This window comes from Lutjanus erythropterus, unplaced genomic scaffold (genome assembly GCF_056507025.1).
Source record: "Lutjanus erythropterus isolate fLutEry1 unplaced genomic scaffold, fLutEry1.hap2 Scaffold_155, whole genome shotgun sequence".
Taxonomy (NCBI): domain Eukaryota; kingdom Metazoa; phylum Chordata; class Actinopteri; order Lutjaniformes; family Lutjanidae; genus Lutjanus; species Lutjanus erythropterus.
The window spans coordinates 286,947-304,963 of NW_028146632.1; the positions used below are offsets into that span (position 1 = coordinate 286,947).

General features: G+C 40.5%; 2 protein-coding genes and 1 long non-coding RNA gene across 3 annotated transcripts in view; 1 reads left to right on the forward strand and 2 right to left on the reverse strand.

Annotated features, from left to right (window-relative positions):
* LOC146304304 (uncharacterized) overlaps positions 1–18,017 on the reverse strand; it is a 439,321-nt gene that overhangs the window by 271,249 nt on the left and 150,055 nt on the right. The window lies entirely within an intron of this gene.
* On the forward strand, positions 3,231–6,892 carry LOC146304310 (uncharacterized). The gene is made up of 2 exons (XM_084714198.1): positions 3,231–6,568; positions 6,675–6,892. Exon 1 carries the CDS (start codon positions 4,458–4,460, stop codon positions 5,022–5,024), a length of 567 nt encoding a protein of 188 aa, XP_084570324.1. The 5' UTR covers positions 3,231–4,457; the 3' UTR covers positions 5,025–6,568; positions 6,675–6,892.
* On the reverse strand, positions 14,649–18,000 carry LOC146304311 (uncharacterized). The gene is made up of 7 exons (XM_084714170.1): positions 17,857–18,000; positions 16,461–16,595; positions 16,000–16,068; positions 15,808–15,902; positions 15,153–15,279; positions 14,902–15,004; positions 14,649–14,746 (listed from the first exon to the last, which is right to left on the reverse strand). Exons 1-7 carry the CDS (start codon positions 17,998–18,000, stop codon positions 14,649–14,651), a joined length of 771 nt encoding a protein of 256 aa, XP_084570296.1.

Here is an 18,017-nt window from a genome sequence, read left to right on the forward strand (position 1 = left end):
TGACTTACTGGTGTTTGCTTCTTCTGAAGAGGAGGCCCTGAAACGACTGGACACGGTCTTCTCACGCCTTAGAGCCAACAACCTGAACTTGGTGCAGAAGAAATGCCACTTCCTTCGCAGGTCTGTGAGATTTCTTGGCCATGTGGTGGACAGCAGTGATGTCTCAGTCGACCAGGAAAAGGTGAAGGTCATCTCCGGTTTCAGGAAGGGCAGAAGAGGAGAGCTAAAGGCTGCTCTGGTCGGCGGCAAGCTGGCACCTTCCGAGAACTGACTCCTCAAGATTGGACTCCTGCCTGTGAAAAAGCGTTCGAAGATCTAAAAAATGCACTCCTCAACAGTGTGGTGCTGGCACACCCAGACTTTGATAGACCTTTCATCCTCTCCACCGATGCTTCCCTTGACGGACTGGGTGCTGTCTTGTCCCAGGTGCCTGATGGTGAGGATAGAGCAAGACCCATTGCTTTTGCGAGCAAATCGCTAACTCGCAGCCAAGCCAACAATCCTGCTCACAGACTTGAGTTCCTGGTCCTCAAGTGGGCGGTTTGTGATAAGTTTAGTTAACTGTCTGGTCAGACAACAATCCTCTCACATATATCCTAACCAAGCCAAAGCTCAATGCCTGTGAGCAGCGTTGGATCTCCAAACTATCTACGTATTCATTTGAGATCAAACACATCCCCTGGCAGGCTGAATGTGGTGGCGGATGCTCTCAGTAGGGACCCCTTTGTGAAGCCATTAAGGGAGCGGTTGCTGTGCGAACCTTACTCAGCGCTACTTGACCAGGCCCATGATGTCAATGATGAATGTGTGCAGGACACCTTCCGCCTCACCTGCCAGCCACAGTCTCTGGGTAGTCCCTCAGGTGCCGTTGATGGTTCCCTGTCTGAGGACGACGTCTCCTCACTTCTGTCGTCTCTGAACGACTGGGACTCTGCTCCAAGGCAACGTGCGGCCTCTCTTGTTGACCATCTCACAACCTTGGAACCTCTTGGCCAGGACATGTTGCCTTCCTTGTCCCTCAACGACCTTCAGTCACAACAGCAACAGGACCCTGTCATCTCAAGGGTTACTCACTATGTTGACAGGGGACGGAGGCCCTCCAGACGTGAACGCTGCAATGAAAGTCAGCCAACTCTGAGAGTCCTTAAACAGTGGGATAAGCTAACACTCCTGAACGGCATCCTCTATAGGGTCACAAAGGACCCTTTGACCAAACAGAAGAGGTTTCAGTTTGTTGTACCTGAGTCCCTGAAGGCAGATGCCTTGTCTGGTGTTCATGACCATGCTGGTCACCAAGGTCAGCTCCGCACACTTTCCCTGGCTCGCCAGCAGTTCTTCTGGTATAATATGGAGAGAGATGTCCGCAATCATGTAAAATGCTGCCACAGGTGTGTCCTCGGCAAGACCCCGGAGCCCTCCGCCAGAGCCCCTCTGGAGAGCATTAAGACCTCTGCCCCTCTGGAACTCGCATTGACTTTTGGTCAGCTGAAGACCGTAATAACAAGTCTGCGGATGTTCTGGTGATCACTGATCATTTTACCAGGCTGGCACACGCTTTTCCCTGTCAGGACCAGACTGCCAAGAAGGTAGCCAAGAGACTGTGGGACAACTTTTTTTGCATTTACGGCTTCCCTCAGCGCCTGCACTCTGACCAGGGTGCAAACTTTGAAAGTGAACTGATTGCTGAGCTTTTGATGCTGTCAGGGGTTGACAAGTCACACACCTCACCTTACCATCCTATGGGGAATGGCGGTACTGAGAGATTTATCCGCACCCTAGGCAACATGTTGAGGTCTCTACCCCCTCATTCCAAACAGAAGTGGCCGCAGATGGTCCAGACCATGACCTTTGTATACAACTGCACTGTTCATGAGACCACCGCGTTCGTGCCTTTCTATTTGATGTTTGGCCGGGTCCCTCGGCTGCCGGTTGACCTCTTCTTCAAGAATGTACTCCATGATGTGACTGTGTGTGATTATGATGCCTATGTGAAGTCCCTTCTGAATGACCTGCACTGTGCCATGGCATTGGCTCAGAAAAATTGCTCAGCTGAGCAGAGACATCAATGTAAGCAGTGCAACAAACGAGTCAAACAAAACTTTGCCATGTTTTCAAGCAAACTAAAGTCAACGGAGTGTTACATTGTTTGCTAGCTAGCTAAAAGGTTAACAAAATGATGACTGTTGTTTGCAAGTTAACTAATAAGTCAACAAAATTAGCTATTTTTTTTCTAGTTGCCTAAAAATTTAACAAAATGTTGCATCATTTCCTAGCTAGCCGCAGAGTTAATAAAATTTTACATTATTTGCTAGCTGCCTAAAAATGAGTTAGCCTAGTTAGTTTACTCATGATGGCTTGGCAGAGAAGCTCTAATTTCTTCTTGTTGGCTGAATTAATGGAGCAATATGGCCAAATAATAGAAGAAAAGTAAAAGAAAGGAAACAAGAAGGAAAAAGAGACGCCTGGCAGTAACTGGCAGGCTGTTGTATTGGATTAACTGAAATGAAAGTAAGATGAGATGCGTCATAAAACTGTCCCTTGACTTTTTTTGAGGAATGCGATTGTTTTGCTCAATCCATCTCAAAAAGGCAGCTATGTTAATTATTTTGGAGTTTTGGTGCGACAGAAATAAATTTTTAATTTAGGTATAGAGGAAGTACTAAAGTGAGATTAGACGAGATTTTTAAATGGACTCTTTCTTCATTTTAAGTTAGTTTTAAAGTTTGTGCAACATAATTTAAAGTTAAACCACAATTTAATCAGGCTTAAACATTAATCTTTGTTGGTGCAAATCTGCCAGTGTGTTCATGTGGCCCAGACCACCTCTGAATGTGGTCCGGATGATCGGATCTTAAAGGATCTTGGGTGCGGTCACACCTGTACTTCAAACTGTTCATTTGTGATCGGATCACTCAGGAAACATGTTAATAGCAGGTGTGAACAGGTGAAAAAAATCAGTTATTGCATGTTTCATAAACTAATATAAGATTACCCTGTCCCTGAAGTAAGGCTTTTATGGGTGTGTTTGTATTTCACAATATTGACCAGTGTAACGTGGGCAATCTGCTGTGTGTTTTCGGCCTCCTGGGCAAAAAAGAGTTGAGGAGAACATCTCACTAGTTTCAGTAATGACTCATGCTTCAACGCTGCTCAGTGTGTCAGTCAGCGCTGCCATAGGAACCAGCAAATATACCGTACGACTCACTGCAACACCCAAACACAGAACACACGTCTCCACTACAAGGGGAAAACACAGAAAACTACAGAGCATGGCTGCTGGTTGTTGCTATCATGTTGATGGTGTTCCTTATGTCTTACAGAGCTCGATCTGAGAGATTTTTTGGATGACTTCGGTGAGTGACCCTCCCTAACTCTAAACCCTAACTCTAACTGAGTGATGGGGCAGAATGATGATGATTCATTAGTGTCTGAATTCTAGTTGTCTATTTATAATCTATGAATTACTCACTATTGTTAGTTTATTGTTAATTAACTTGTTCAATATAAGCTAACAACTGTAAGCTTCAATGAAGAATTTGAAGAACAAAATCACTTATTAGCTTTTTTTCTGAGCTTTCATTTAACTCTCTTTAAATGATCCTCCTCAAAGGGTGGATTTAGCTCAGATGGAGATAGCTCAGCTGTTGTAACATTATGACCTAAGTATGGAACTTCATTCATGTTCCAACTTGTTATATTGATCTATCTCCATCATAACTTAGCAAACTCTCTATTTGATGAAAAAGACAGTAAGAAAGAACTAGTAATCAGACCTTAAATGTATCTTTTGGTCAAATTATTTGAAGGTACTGCGATTCTGGAGATAGTGTATGTTGACTCTCATTCCTAGGTCAGCAAGTCAAATACCAACACTCATTAGTCAAATACACTTCAGGTTGGTGGCTGAGTCAAATACCAAGGCTTTTGGTTGCATAACCCTAAAAGGAAGCTGTGGTCAACACATTACACAATCTAGGGATTAGAGAAACACAGTGATAGTGTAACCAGAAATATCTGAACATGTCATCCCTGATTTGTTTCAACATGTTTCTGGCCTGTAAAAACTTTCAGGTGTTACTGTACTTTCACAAGAAGTACCAGCATATAAGTAGTACCTAGACCCAGTAACTGTGGTCTACAACAACCCCACAACACACCATACAGACTGCACCAGTCATACTGTTACTTGTGTAGTGTTAGCCAACATAACACCACGGCCCACATGCTGTCAGGCCAGCAAAGCTTCTTGTGGTTATCTGGCTCTGGTTACATGAATGAATCAACAAATTGTGCAGTTGATGTAATTCTGTGGCCTGAACTAGCTAGCTCTCGGCTGAGGTGTTGGACATAACTATTGTCTTTCCTGTAAATCACCCATTCTTGGAGACCTTGGGAGGGGTGCTGGAAAGTGCTCCGACTGGGGACTCCGTTGTTCTACTGGGGACTTCAACGCTCACATGGGTGGCGACAGTGTTACCTGGAGGGGCGTGATTGGGAGGAACGGCCCCCCCGATCTGAACCCGAGTGGTGTTCTGTTATTGGACTTCTGTGCTAGTCACAGTTTGTCCATAACGAACACCATGTTCAAGCATAAGGGTGTCCACCAGTGCACGTGGCACGGGGACGCCCTAGGTCAGAGGTCAATGATCGACTTTGTGGTCGTGTCAACTGACCTCCGGCCATGTGTCTTGGACACTCGGGTGAAGAGAGGGGCTGAGCTGTCAACTGATCACCACCTGGTGGTGAGTTGGATCTGCTGGCAGGGGAGGAAGCTGGACAGACTTGGCAGGCCCAAACGTACTGTGAGGGTCTGTTGGGACCGTCTGGTGGAACCATCTGTCAGAGGGGTCTTCAACTCTCACCTCCGGGAGAGCTTTGACCAGATCCCGAGGGAGGCTGGAGACATCGAGTCCGAATGGACCATGTTCTCTGCTTCCATTGTTGATGCTGCCATTCGGAGCTGTGGCCATAAGGTGCCTGTCGCGGCGGCAATCCCCGAACCCAGTGGTGGACACCGGAGGTAAGGGATGCCATCAGGCTGAAGAAGGAGTCTTATTGAGCTTGGTTGGCTCGTGGGACTCCTGAGGCAGCCGACGGGTACCGTCAGGCCAAGCGCGCTGCGGCCCGGGTGGTTGTGTAAGCAAAAACTCGGGTATGGGAAAAGTTTGGGGAGGCCATGGAGGAGGACTACCGGTCAGCCTCGAGGAGATTCTGGCAAACTGTCCGGCGCCTCAGGAGGGGGGAAGCAGTACCCTGCCAACACTGTTTACAGTGGTGGTGGGGAGCTGTTGAGTTCGACTGGGGATATTGTCGGACGGTGGAAGGAATACTTCGAGGATCTCCTCAATCCCACTGACACGCCTTCCGTAGAGGAAGCAGAGGCTGGGGACCCAGAGGTTGACTCATTCATCACCCAAGCTGAAGTCACTGAGGTAGTTCGTAAGCTCCTCAGTGGCAAGGCACTGGGGGTGGATGAGATCCACCCTGAGTACCTCAAGTCTTTGGATGTTGTAGGGCTGTCTTGGTTGACACGCCTCGCAACGTCGCGTGGCAGTTGGGGACAGTGCCTCTGGACTGGCAGACCAGGGTGGTGGTCCCTCTATTCAAGAAGGGGGACCGGAGGGTGTGCTCCAACTACAGGGGGATCACACTGCTCAGCCTCCCTGGTAAAGTCTATTCCAGGGTACTGGAGAGGAGAATTCGGCCAATAGTCGAACCTTGGATCCAGGAGGAACAATGCGGTTTTCGTCCTGGTCGTGGAACACTGGACCAGCTCTATACCCTCCGCAGGGTGCTTGAGGGTTCATGGGAGTTTGCCCAACCAGTCCACATGTGTTTTGTGGACTTGGAGAAGGCATTCGACCGTGTCCCTCCTGGCATTCTGTAGGAGGTGCTTCGGGAGTATGGAGTTCGGGGCCCTATGCTAAGGGCCGTACGGTCTCTGTATGACCGGAGCAGGAGCTTGGTTTGCATTGCCGGCAGTAAGTCAGACCTGTTCCCGGTGCATGTTGGACTCCGGCAGGGCTGCCCTTTGTCACCAGTTCTGTTCATTATTTTTTTGGACAGAATTTCTAGGCGCAGCCAGGGGCCGGAGGGAGTCCGGTTCGGGGACCACAGGATTTCATCTCTGCTTTTTGCAGATGATGTTGTCCTGTTGGCTTCTTCGAACCAGGACCTTACGCTTGTACTGGGGTGGTTTGCAGGCGAGTGGGATGAGAATCAGCACCTCCAAGTCCGAGGCCATGGTTCTCGACAGGAAAAAGGTGTGGGACTTAAAGGGCTCAGTTACTTCAGTTACCTCCCTCTCCTTCTATTAAACATGGCCATTAATTTCCTGAAATATTCTAACATTTTAAAGATGTTTCTAATTTGAAATGAAATGACCTGTTGTACTTTGACAGAAATGTGGTCTCTTTCTTCTGACTGAACTTTTCCTCAGATTGCAACAAAGATGTGATCCAAAAGCTGGAGGAGGCCGTGAAGCTACTGAAGGCTAATTGTGACCAATGTTCTTCTCGCTTTAATTAAATTTCTATATGCTGGAGTGTGGAGATACACCTTGTCCTTTGTGACAATAACATTTTTTCACATTTTCATGACCTGAAACATTTCCCATGGCTTTAACAGATGCCACACACAGAGTCTTACTGACTGATCCTTGCTTTTTTTTTCAGTCTTGAAGAGGACGGTTTGGACCATGACACCTTCCTAAATATGCCTGAACCTCTTTTCCTGATCAATAAACGCTTGTAAAACTGTATAACTTTTTCTTTCAGTACATGAATCTACTGTGCTTCAAATGTTCAAGTTATGATACAGAAGGTGGAGGAAACTCTGTAAACATACTTCACTTTTGGTGAATCAATAAAGATGATCATAAGTGGTAAACTTCTCTAAAGATTCATCTGTGTAAAGTTGAATATCATATTTGGTTTGTGGTGTGCCAGAAAACTCCCCCTGGTGGAACACAGAGACATTACAGGCAGATCAAATGGACAATTTCATTACCGTCTGCTTCAGCATGATTTTGAAAACGGGGCTCATTTTGTCAGAACACTACAGACAATTCACACAACCCCACACACAAGTAGTAGAACACCTCAGAGCCTTTGCAACATGAAACACTTCATTTGACACTATACAATAATTTGTAAAGACTCAATTTTGTCACCACATGGCACACACACACGTTACACATGACTGTGTTCAATCTAAAACACCTATAACATCTTTATTTTTCTTATTGTCTGGGTTTGAGTTTAGACTATAGTGCATGAATATACTGACCAAACAAACAATGATCCAGTTATTTCTCTCCACAATATAAAACCAGTCAATACATGCATGCATTAATCCCTCTGTAATACATGGTGGTGTATTCTGCAGTCACTGTTTGTTTTTTTACCTAATCTGGTTTTGTTTGCTGATCCTGTTTTTCACAATACACGTTTTAAAACGGCCCCGTAATATGGTCACACCCAATGTGTTCTTTAAAAGGCAGGACTCAGGACCACAGCTGCACAGAAGAGCTGCGTCTGCACGTTCTACAGCATCAGTTTGTCTGAAGTAGCTGGAAGAGTTGGCGATCAAAATGAAGTTTGGTTTGAGGATTTCTTTCCTTCTGCTTCTGGTTGGAACAGTGACAATGAGAAGTAAGAGGACCATGTTAAAGACCTATTGTCAAAAGCTGGTACTTTTGATTTTTACCTGGTGATGGTATGAAGTTATTTCAGCTTAGAGGCTTTATACAATTACCCAATAACAGGGGGGTTACATCTGATCAATATATCAACAGAATTATTTACAACTAAGTTTCAACTCACTTACTCTACTTAAGAATTCACTTTAAACAGCTTGCACACAAAACTTTTGATTTGCACTGTAAATAAATTTGAGCTGGTTTAACTTAAAAATGTAAGTTAAATTAATTTATGTTGAATAATTAGTTTAAAGTCTTGTTTTCTGGCAGGTTTGTGATGAGAAAATAAAACAATACAAAATAACAGAAAGGCAAACTTATCTACTGGCACTGGGAAAGTAGTCCATTTTTTCTATTTTTAGCAGGTTTACTTGCGCTTAATGGTGTAAAACATTATAAGATTAGCATGTCAGTTGTTGTCTGAAGACAGCATTATTGGTCTTTATCTCACAAAATTCCATGTTTTAGTTGTGACACAGAACTTTACAACAGTCAGATAGTGGCCAACCCTAGGGCCTGGTTCTGCTTGAGGTTTCTGCCTGTTAAAAGGCAGTTTTTCCTACTACTGTGCCTGAGCGCTTCTTCATGGTGGGAATTGTTGGATCTATGTAAATAATGTTCAAGTGTCCTGAGATACCTTCCATTATGATTTGGTGCTATACAACCAAACTGACTTGAAATAAAATGGACCTTTCTACTGTTTTGATCAAGAAGTAATAGCATAAAGGCTTTTCTGTTGGGAAACAACCTTCCAGTGACTTATGGTGTCCAAAGCCGCTCAAAGTGTAAGTCAGCGCTCCATAGAAAACATGTGTAACATCCTAACACTGAACACATGTTAGTTGTACAGACACAGGCCACAGATTGAAGGAAAGAAATGGACAGTACCAATTACAGTTTATATTAGTCACAACTTTCATGTTTTCATGCTGCTCTAAACTGTTGCTACCAAGGCAGGAATTTCACAGAAGTGCTGACGTAAAATAAACTTTCTTTGACCATGAAGCCTCACTCTACAATTCTGAGATTTACACTGCAGACTGCAGTCTCTGTTATCACTGACAAACAGCAAGATCTGTCTTTGAATGTGTCTGCTATATATGCTGTCTCACTGTGGAAGCCCATTGCTGCCAATGTGGTGAAAAAAAAAGATCCTGCAAGTCATGATAATGACAAATTTTGTCAAAATAATAAGAAACTTTGTCAAAATAATGACTTAATATCTTAAATAATGAGAAACTGCAATGTATGTCCTGCTATATACAATGCATGCATGACCCTTTTATTGATACCAACATCAGGTCTGAGCAGGAGTATAAAGATATACTATTTTTTTTTTCCAACCATAAATCCCCAAATCTTTCACAACATTATGAAACTAAATGTTGCATGTTGCAGTTGAAGCAGGAAGTGGATCTTTATGTAAATGGGTGTTAATCTCATGTTTTAAAATGTTTTTTAATGTGAGGAAAGCTCAGAATTAGGAAATTACATTCATTATGACACTGGTAATACAGAGTTAAATGAATAAAAACATTAATACATAAACACATACATACTTAAACAAATGTCTTTTATATTCTGTATTCTATATGTGAGTTCCTCTATTTATGCACCTCTATATCACAGGAGCCTCCGCTGTAGCACACAGAGGAGATTCTGGTCTCACCACTGGTAAGACAGAGGAAAATAAGCAAATAAATTAATAAATACATAATTTTATATTGTATGTGTGAGTTGTTGTATTTACACGTCTGTGTCACAGGAGACTCTACTGCTGGACTGAGCCCCACTGATGGAGGAAATTATGATTATGACACTGGTAATACAGAGGAGTAGAAATAAATAAATGAATGAAGTAATAAATAATACACAAATAAGTAAATACTTTTCTTTTATATTGTATGTGTGAGTTGTTGTATTTACACATGTCTGTGTCACAGGAGCCTCTACTGCTGGACTGAGCCCCACTGATGGAGGACAATATGCTGTTCTATTTGGTAATACAGAGGAAAATAAAAAAATAAATACATAAAAAAAAAAAAATAAATAAATCTGATAGCATCTGATAACAATGTTATTGAATGAATTTGTCTAAAAATTATGAAGTTTTACAGTGTTTGAGCAGTATTTTCCCCTTTTTGAAACCAGGAAGTGAGACAGGGGTCCTTAGGGTATAGCTGACCCTATTTATGCCTGATTAAATCAGGTTTTTGTAAAAATCTGATAGTGGATATCTGCAACACAATTTTAAAGAGCCTACATTTTCATACATACATTTAAAAAAAAAAGATGATTATAATAGCACATGTTTATACCTCTGTTATCAGTAGGTATTGTGTTGTGAAGTTGTGAATTCTTGTGTGAGACAAGCTGTTTCCTGACACAGAGTCAGTTTAGAAATTAAAACAATTAAAGCAAACCAAAACTTTTCAGAAATCATACATATTTCATATAAATAAGTCCATAAAGAATACCATTTCCCCCTCAAAACTAGAGTTAGAGTTTTGGTTCATTTGTCCCAATTCTTAAGAATGGGTAATATATTTTATTCTTTTTATTCATTTCATTTGCTTTCATATCTGTTTTGTCCTTTTATTCCCTTTTATCTTTTATATCTATCTATCTATCTTTTAAAGGCTTCCGTCTATTATGATCTAAACTTGTTCTGTTTTATGATTGGCTTGTCAGTTGTCTCTTAAGCACTTTGAATTACAGTAACCTGTATTTAAAAGTATAGTTTGATTGATTGAGGTTGAGGAGGAGGACATTTGGGCCAAAGAACAAGTGATTTTATTTTGAGGTGGACCATGTATCTATGTACAGAAACAATATTTGAGCTCACAACCACCTCCTGATCCTGGTGTGAAGAATCACCACACACATTTCTGCCCAAACAAATTCACATTTTTTTCATTTTTGTCTCTAATTTTCATTCAGTCTTCACCAAAATGTGCATATATGTGGACTTGACATGTTTTGACATACTTGTACAACTGCAACCAAATTTACAGAGTAAGAGCATAATATGACTTGTTTGTTCAATGTCCATGTTTCTGTTTCTAATTTGAAATGAAACTACCAGTGTTTTATTTTGAAAGTATTGCAGTCTCTTCCTGTGACCACATAAATGACTCTTTTCTAAACTCGTCCTCAGGTTTGACAGGGGAGGAGTTTATGAAGAGGATGATCTCCTTGCTTGCAGAAGTTTTTGGTTAATGTGCTGGAGTGTGGAGATGCAGGAAGACATTGGTGAGCAGAAAATTCACATTTTTCCACATGCATGATCCATTTTTTCATAAAACAAAACACTTCCTGTGGCTTCAGCAGATCTGTCCACCAAACACATGTCTTACTGACTGAACCTTGATTGTCTTTTCAGACATGAAGTGGACGGCTTGGATGATGACACCCTCCTCAGTATGCCTGAACTTCTTTTACTGATCAATAAACATTCATTAAAAAAAAAACATGTCCTCTATGTATTGATTCTAACTTCATTCTGTCAGTATATTAATCTGCTACACAGAGACAGAGACACTGATGTCAAGCTGAGGAGGAAACTGTGTTTAGATTTTTGGTGTATCCATAAACATCATCATAAAAGGTGAACTTCTGTATAAATTCATCTGTGTGAAGCTGAATATTAAAGCGGATTATTTGGTTAAAGGAAAAGTGTGTAATTTTCAGTGACATCTAGTGGTCAGAATGCAGATTGCAATGACGTGAATTTCCCCCTATGCCACTGCTCTGTTTTCAAGTGTAAGGACACCGTCACATCTCTTTTTGTCACAACAAAACCAGCACTACGCCAGCACAGTAAAAAGACTGCTGAAGAATCCTAAAGACAGAATAACAATTATCTATCTAAATACACAACATTATGTATTATGACTTTATTTTTCTATCATTAAAGCTAGCTAGTTATAAAACACTCATATTACCAATACTTCTATATGACCCTAGATAAATGAATGAGACCATGCCTGAGAAGTTTGGCTATGTCTATATAGTTATTCTCTGCACCTGCCTTTAGGTCAAGGTCATTTCATCTCATTTCAAGGAAATCTGTTTACATTTTCTCAGACAACGTTGCACTGAGTAAGTACATTAGCTTGTTCAGAAGAGGGTGGAGATTTTTATTTGGATATTTTTATTTTTGATGTTTTTTTTTTGTGGTTGTTATGGTGGAAACACCATGTCTTTTGTCCACATAGGGCTCAAAAGTTAACAAGATGTAAAAGTTCTGTTAAGAAGCTTTAAATTAGGTAAATATCGTTAAATATGACCTTATATAAGTACAAACCAATTTAGGCCCAAAAAATGTTGTAACTTCTCTCTAAACTTTACTTTCAGCAGAGAAAATCCAGACAGTGTTCAGTGACTTCGTTCCTGCACAGGCACTGTATGGTTCCTTTCTTTTATTTTTAAGAAAATTGTCACACCACATTGTGTGCCTAGGACTGTTTTTCTTTTTGCCATGGTATCCAAAGTAGGACTATTGTTTTTCAAGTACTAGTGCTGTATCAAAGTTTAAAATTCTGGTATTGTGACAACCCTAAAACAACTAGAAAGAATCTTTGAGGTTTCAATCACAGAAACCATCCTCTCATTGACAAAAAGGCAGGAAATCTTCACTTTGATCCACACTGGAGAATTCTGTAAGACTTAACCCATCATTACAAACTATTAATGAGAACAATCTGTCTTTGAAGAAGATATACCTTTTCTGTATCTTCAGAAGGGGAATTTATGGTCCCTGAAACTCTCTGAGGCATTTCCTCATCAAGAACCTGCAAAATGGAAAAACAAAAAGATAATATCATACATGTTTTAACAACGATACATTTCCTGTTTAACATTATGTTGAATGCATCATGTCTGTATTTCTGTGAGTGGGTTATAGCAAACAATCCACTCTGAAACAGTTTTAGTCACATGACTACAGTCTGTAGGCTATGAAAACTAATCTTCGACTAAAGTTTCTCCTGCTTAAGTCATATTAGGGTGATTCACTGACCGACACATTTACATGCAGATATTAAACCGTCTCCAACTTTGACAGGCACGTTATATCAATGTCCATACATCCCACTGTCCACATGAACCATGTTACACTCAGGAGACTACACACACAAACACACACAGCAGCAGCACTCAAACATGTTGGTAGCAAAAGTGATGCCACCATTGACCCATCCCCCACCTAAAACTCAGACAGGACCCCATAAACCCTAAGTCATATCTGGGCAGATCAGTGGTTGACACACACACACACACACACACTGAGATATTACACTGACTTGTCCTGAGAATGCCCTTACATACAAATGTCCATATAAACCATGGTACACTCAGGTGACTACACACACACACACAGAGCACCAAGGAAGCATGCTGCCACCTCTAACAGTTTAACACAAGTAAGACTATGAAGCAGTACATAACATTTAATTTACCTTTTCAACCTCTATGAGTGAACTGAGCGCTGGACTTGTCTCATCTGGATCTCGAGCAGCTGCCTGGATCCTGTCACTTTCAGTCATCTTCTTTAGCAGATAAAGCACAGAGGAAAGGGGCAATAAATACGCAAGTACTGGCACAGAACCCCTTATGGTTCACAAGCAGATTAATCAGAAACCTTAGAAACACAATATAATTAACACGACCCAGATCCCCACCCACCATATACCACCACCACACACTTTAATTCTGTAAGCAGTGTAGTTGCTTCTTGCACTCACACGTGTTTTCTGTTATTCTGGTTGATTTGATCTCTGCTCTGGTTGAAGGTAGGCCAGAGTTTTGATGGAATTCATTGGTCACAAATCTCAATCTCTTTGTGTAGTGTTTCTGTACTGTTATATATCCCTCTAGAACTTTCAGTAAGTTTCTGATATTCAGCCGTTGAAATGTCTGCCTTCTCTCCAATATAATGGGAATGACTGGCATCGGCTTGTGGTGCTCAAAGCACCCAAAAAAAAAATACATTTGAAAAATTCAAAACTAGTGTTTCTTTCCAAAAATCAAGACAGAGAGAGCTAACTATTTTACCGTACAGTAACGACACTTTAGTCCATAATTTCGGGCAATGCTGGATGCAGTTGACTTCAATACCATCCTGACTACTCATTCACTCAATATCAAGCATTGTTACTGTATCATTTTTGAGAAATAAAGCCTCCAAGTTGCATTTTTGGCTCAGAAGAAGGTCTTATGCTCCATTTTTGCTGTACAGTAACGACACTTTGGTCCATAATTTCTGATAAGGGTCGATACAGTTCACCTCACCACCATCCTGGCTACTCACTCACACAGTATCAGGCATTTTTACTGTATCATTTCTGATAAATTAACCCTTTAATATCCCTTTTTTGCTTACAAAAAGGTCTAATACTCCATTTTTGCTGCACAGTAACGACACTTTGGTCCATAATTTCTGACAAGGGTCGATACAGTTCACCTCACCACCATCCTGACTACTCACTCACACAGTATCAAGCATTTTTACTGTATCATTTCTGAGAAATCAACCCATAAATATACCTTTTTTGCTAAAAAAAAAAAAAGTTCTTATGTTCAATTTGCATTTACAGCGATCCAAGTACAGCAAATATGAAACACAAGTTCAAACTTTCAAGTATTGGTCCAAGCCACTGACCAAAGGTGTTGTTTTATTGCTTGAAGTGCTGCAGAGTCCATGTTAAGGCACTCCACATGGAACCGCCGGCAACAGATGTCACACTGAATCTGGAGAAGGAATGCATGAATAAAAGTTAATATTTAATCTCATCTCAAATGCACACCTTTTGGTCTGAATTCTTTATAGGAAAACATGCTTATCCTTATGGCTGCGGAGTGAAGCTCAAGATGCTTGTCTGTCGTCATTTCTCATCCTTCTCTGCCCTTGTTTGATGTCATCCACTTTAAAATAAGGCATACAAAATGTTCACAGAAAACAATAACTTCCCCAGTTTGTGAAGGCAGGCCCTGGAAGTGGTGGTTTCACTGCTGCGCACATGGCACAGCTGGTGTCTGTGTTAAACACTAACATGAAGTTGAAAATATGTTTACCACCACAAATAATTGTACTTATAATAACAATAATAAACATCTTCATATTATAGCGTACTGACAATCTGTTCACAAAGTGTTTTGAGTAATACTGAGTCACTGCACATTTAAGATCCATTGTTACACACCTGAGGCTTCCAACTGTTTTCTTTCCTCTGCCATCTTGTTTGGAGCTGTCCCAAATGTCATCTTTGCTCTTTTTGGAAAAGTCTTCATGACTGCCTTTGCCATCTAAACAGTTACAAAAAGTTTGAATAAGTTTCAAAGTCTGCAAAATACGGCTAATGGAATTGCACTAAAACAGAAATTGATAAAAAAAAAACTTGATGGATGTAGATCATTTTGATAAATTTGGAGTTTCAAGAAATATTCTTATTACCTTGATGACAATTACTCCGCAGCTGGACCCATCTGTCTGGAATGGGTGTTTTATGACACAGCCTTTCCACTTGACATTCACCCAGTCACTCTTTCCATGACATGTCCTCCTCATTTTGAAGTACTCGCTGTGTCAGAAAAGTTTTAAAGTGTTTAATGTAACAAATACGTAAAGATACATTACGCACCCAATAAAACAATGTCGTGTCGAGTTGGCCAAGAGAGTTTGACAGAAGATTGTTAATATTTCATGGTCACAATTCCAAATAGTTATTCAGGTGTCAACAAGTTTGTTCCAAAAAATTCATGATGTTGGTAATGGCATCTCTAAGTGGTAAAAAATCTCTTCCAACTTTGTTTGGTGTTTAGCAAGGGTGACATGTAGTTAATATGAGGGACACTGGACAACTATTTTCTGCCATATTGCCTGTGTTGCTGTCCAGCCTTTGGTTCCTATGCATAAATCCTTCTTGTTTCCTATTTATGTTCTGTAGTCTTGCCTCAAACATGTTGTCTGATACATGTTGATTACTGTAAGCCTCTTTTACAGCATTGCATCCATACTGTAATGCTTTCTTAAAGAAAACACATCTTGCAAACACATAAGGGTTAAAAATTGCTACAATCATGCTGGACAGGAAGAATAGTTTAATTACCACAATCTCTTTGCTGCATCATCTGAGTCAGCCTGCTCAGTTGCGCTGCGTGCAGGATCAACCAGATAAACGGAACTATCTGCAGCATTGATGTACTGAAAACAAAAGAGAAAATATGATATTATTTAAAAGTTACTAATGACATCGAAAGGAGAATTGAAGGCAGTTGTGATGTATTAAGTAACAACTTACCAGAAACTTCCAGTGAATATCACCTATGTTGACAAAGGACACAATTGCCTTGTAGTTGTCAAAGTCGATCTGTAACAAAATCCAAAATTAGATAAATAATTTTATGAGTAATTTCTACTATGAATGAATGAACGAATGAAAGGCTCTTCGGAATATGAGAGGCCATTTGAGAAATAATTCAGTCTTGCCTTCACATGTAACATCCTCCTCTCACAAACACACTACTATAATCACACACGCACACTCTTAAACACACTACTATATCATCTCATGAGAGGAGCACCAAGGTCAGGGGCAGGGTATGTTACATGTGAGAGCAAGACTGAATTATTTATCATAATGGAATATGTTAATTTGATTAATCTTAATACACACACACGCATGCACATACATGCTAACTTGTACAACTTGTAAACAATTGTACTGTTATACTTTGTTTTTGTACCTGACAAAAATATTACCTTAGACAGACTGTGTCGCCTTACATCCTCTCTCTTGCCAAAGAGGATCACCCCAGCCACATAGTGGTTCAGAATGTAAATGGTGCTCACCAAATTCAATTTAGTGGCAGTGTGGTGAAGGAGGCATTCAATGACCTTCAGAGAATTTTTATACACACACAGAAATTCTTGAGAGGTCATGCATTAATTTAAAATTCAGAAAATATGATTGTTATGCATTACTGTTCATCTTCTCTGTTATGTATAACACAAAAATAAACAAAAGACAATTAAATCACATACTTTGAGTCTGTAATCCAAAAGAAAATTCAGAGGTAGCTACATTACAAGAGCCCAATCATTGATGTTTGCAGCTTTCATGGTTTTTATGTCTTTCTGATAAGTGGTTCAGTTCTTTTAATAAAAGTACTTACCTCGCCTACAAGCCACTGGTGAGGCCTGAGTGTTCGGAACTCACTGTGGTGAATTACAAAGTTGTGCCCTGTAATTTGTGAGGGCACCACAGAAACAACCACTTCTGTGTCTTGTTTTCTCCACAGTTGTGTGACCTGCAATCATCAAAAGCAATAACTTATTTTTGTGGTGGGAAAGATTCCTTTCTATGTGTGAAATAAAGTGAATTTAATACATTAAATACAATTAAGAAATATAACATTTGAGAATGTTGGTCATACTTGTGATTTAAGATCCTCAGCAGCGACGCTGACCGGTGCAGATGGAGGTGGTTTTTTGCCTTGTGGAGTCTATGGATAGAAATAGCAATGTTATCATAATTGTTAAAGTACATATTGCAATCAATTGCAATTCATCATCTCACAAGATGCTTTTATAACTTTTTGCCACAACAAATTACCTGAGATGGAGAATGATCTTGTGATGTTTTGAAATGTTTTATGTCCAATGCTCTCTAACATAAATAGACACATCAGATTATTCTGTTTCCACTTATGACATTCCAATCTCTCAAAAACCACTTACCTTCTTCCTTTGTTGTTTGAAGACAAAAGGCTTGGCCAGTTTTGACACATACACCCCTCGTTTTTTTTGGACTCGACTCTTCCACCGTTCCACATCCACCTGATGTGTCTAAAGTTAATCAACAAAATAATACTGTCAATATCAAATTAATTTAATAGTAGTATCACTGAAGCACAATATTGCCTTGTTCCATGTCACATTACTTTACATTTACCCATCACAAAAGTTCAAAGTTATTCTGCATGTGACCTGGAATGGAAAATGCTCTTGAATATGAATGTTGTAGTCTTACTCTAATCATTTCATATGGGTGGGTTTACTTTAAATAGAAATTTGGATAGCAATGGCAAGTGCACAATCACAAATGTATAAATTTCAAGTAAATTTAGTGTTTATGATCAACATATGAACTTCTTACCTTCTTCTGTTTTCTCTGGGAGTTGGCATACTCCCTCAATAGGGCCTTGAGAGTGACTTTGTAGGTATCGACAAAGTCATCGAGCCTTGTCATTTTTTTTCTCTGGAAGCGGATCTGTTTTAGATCCCACTGGCTCTTCTCCATGATACCCTGGGTTTTGT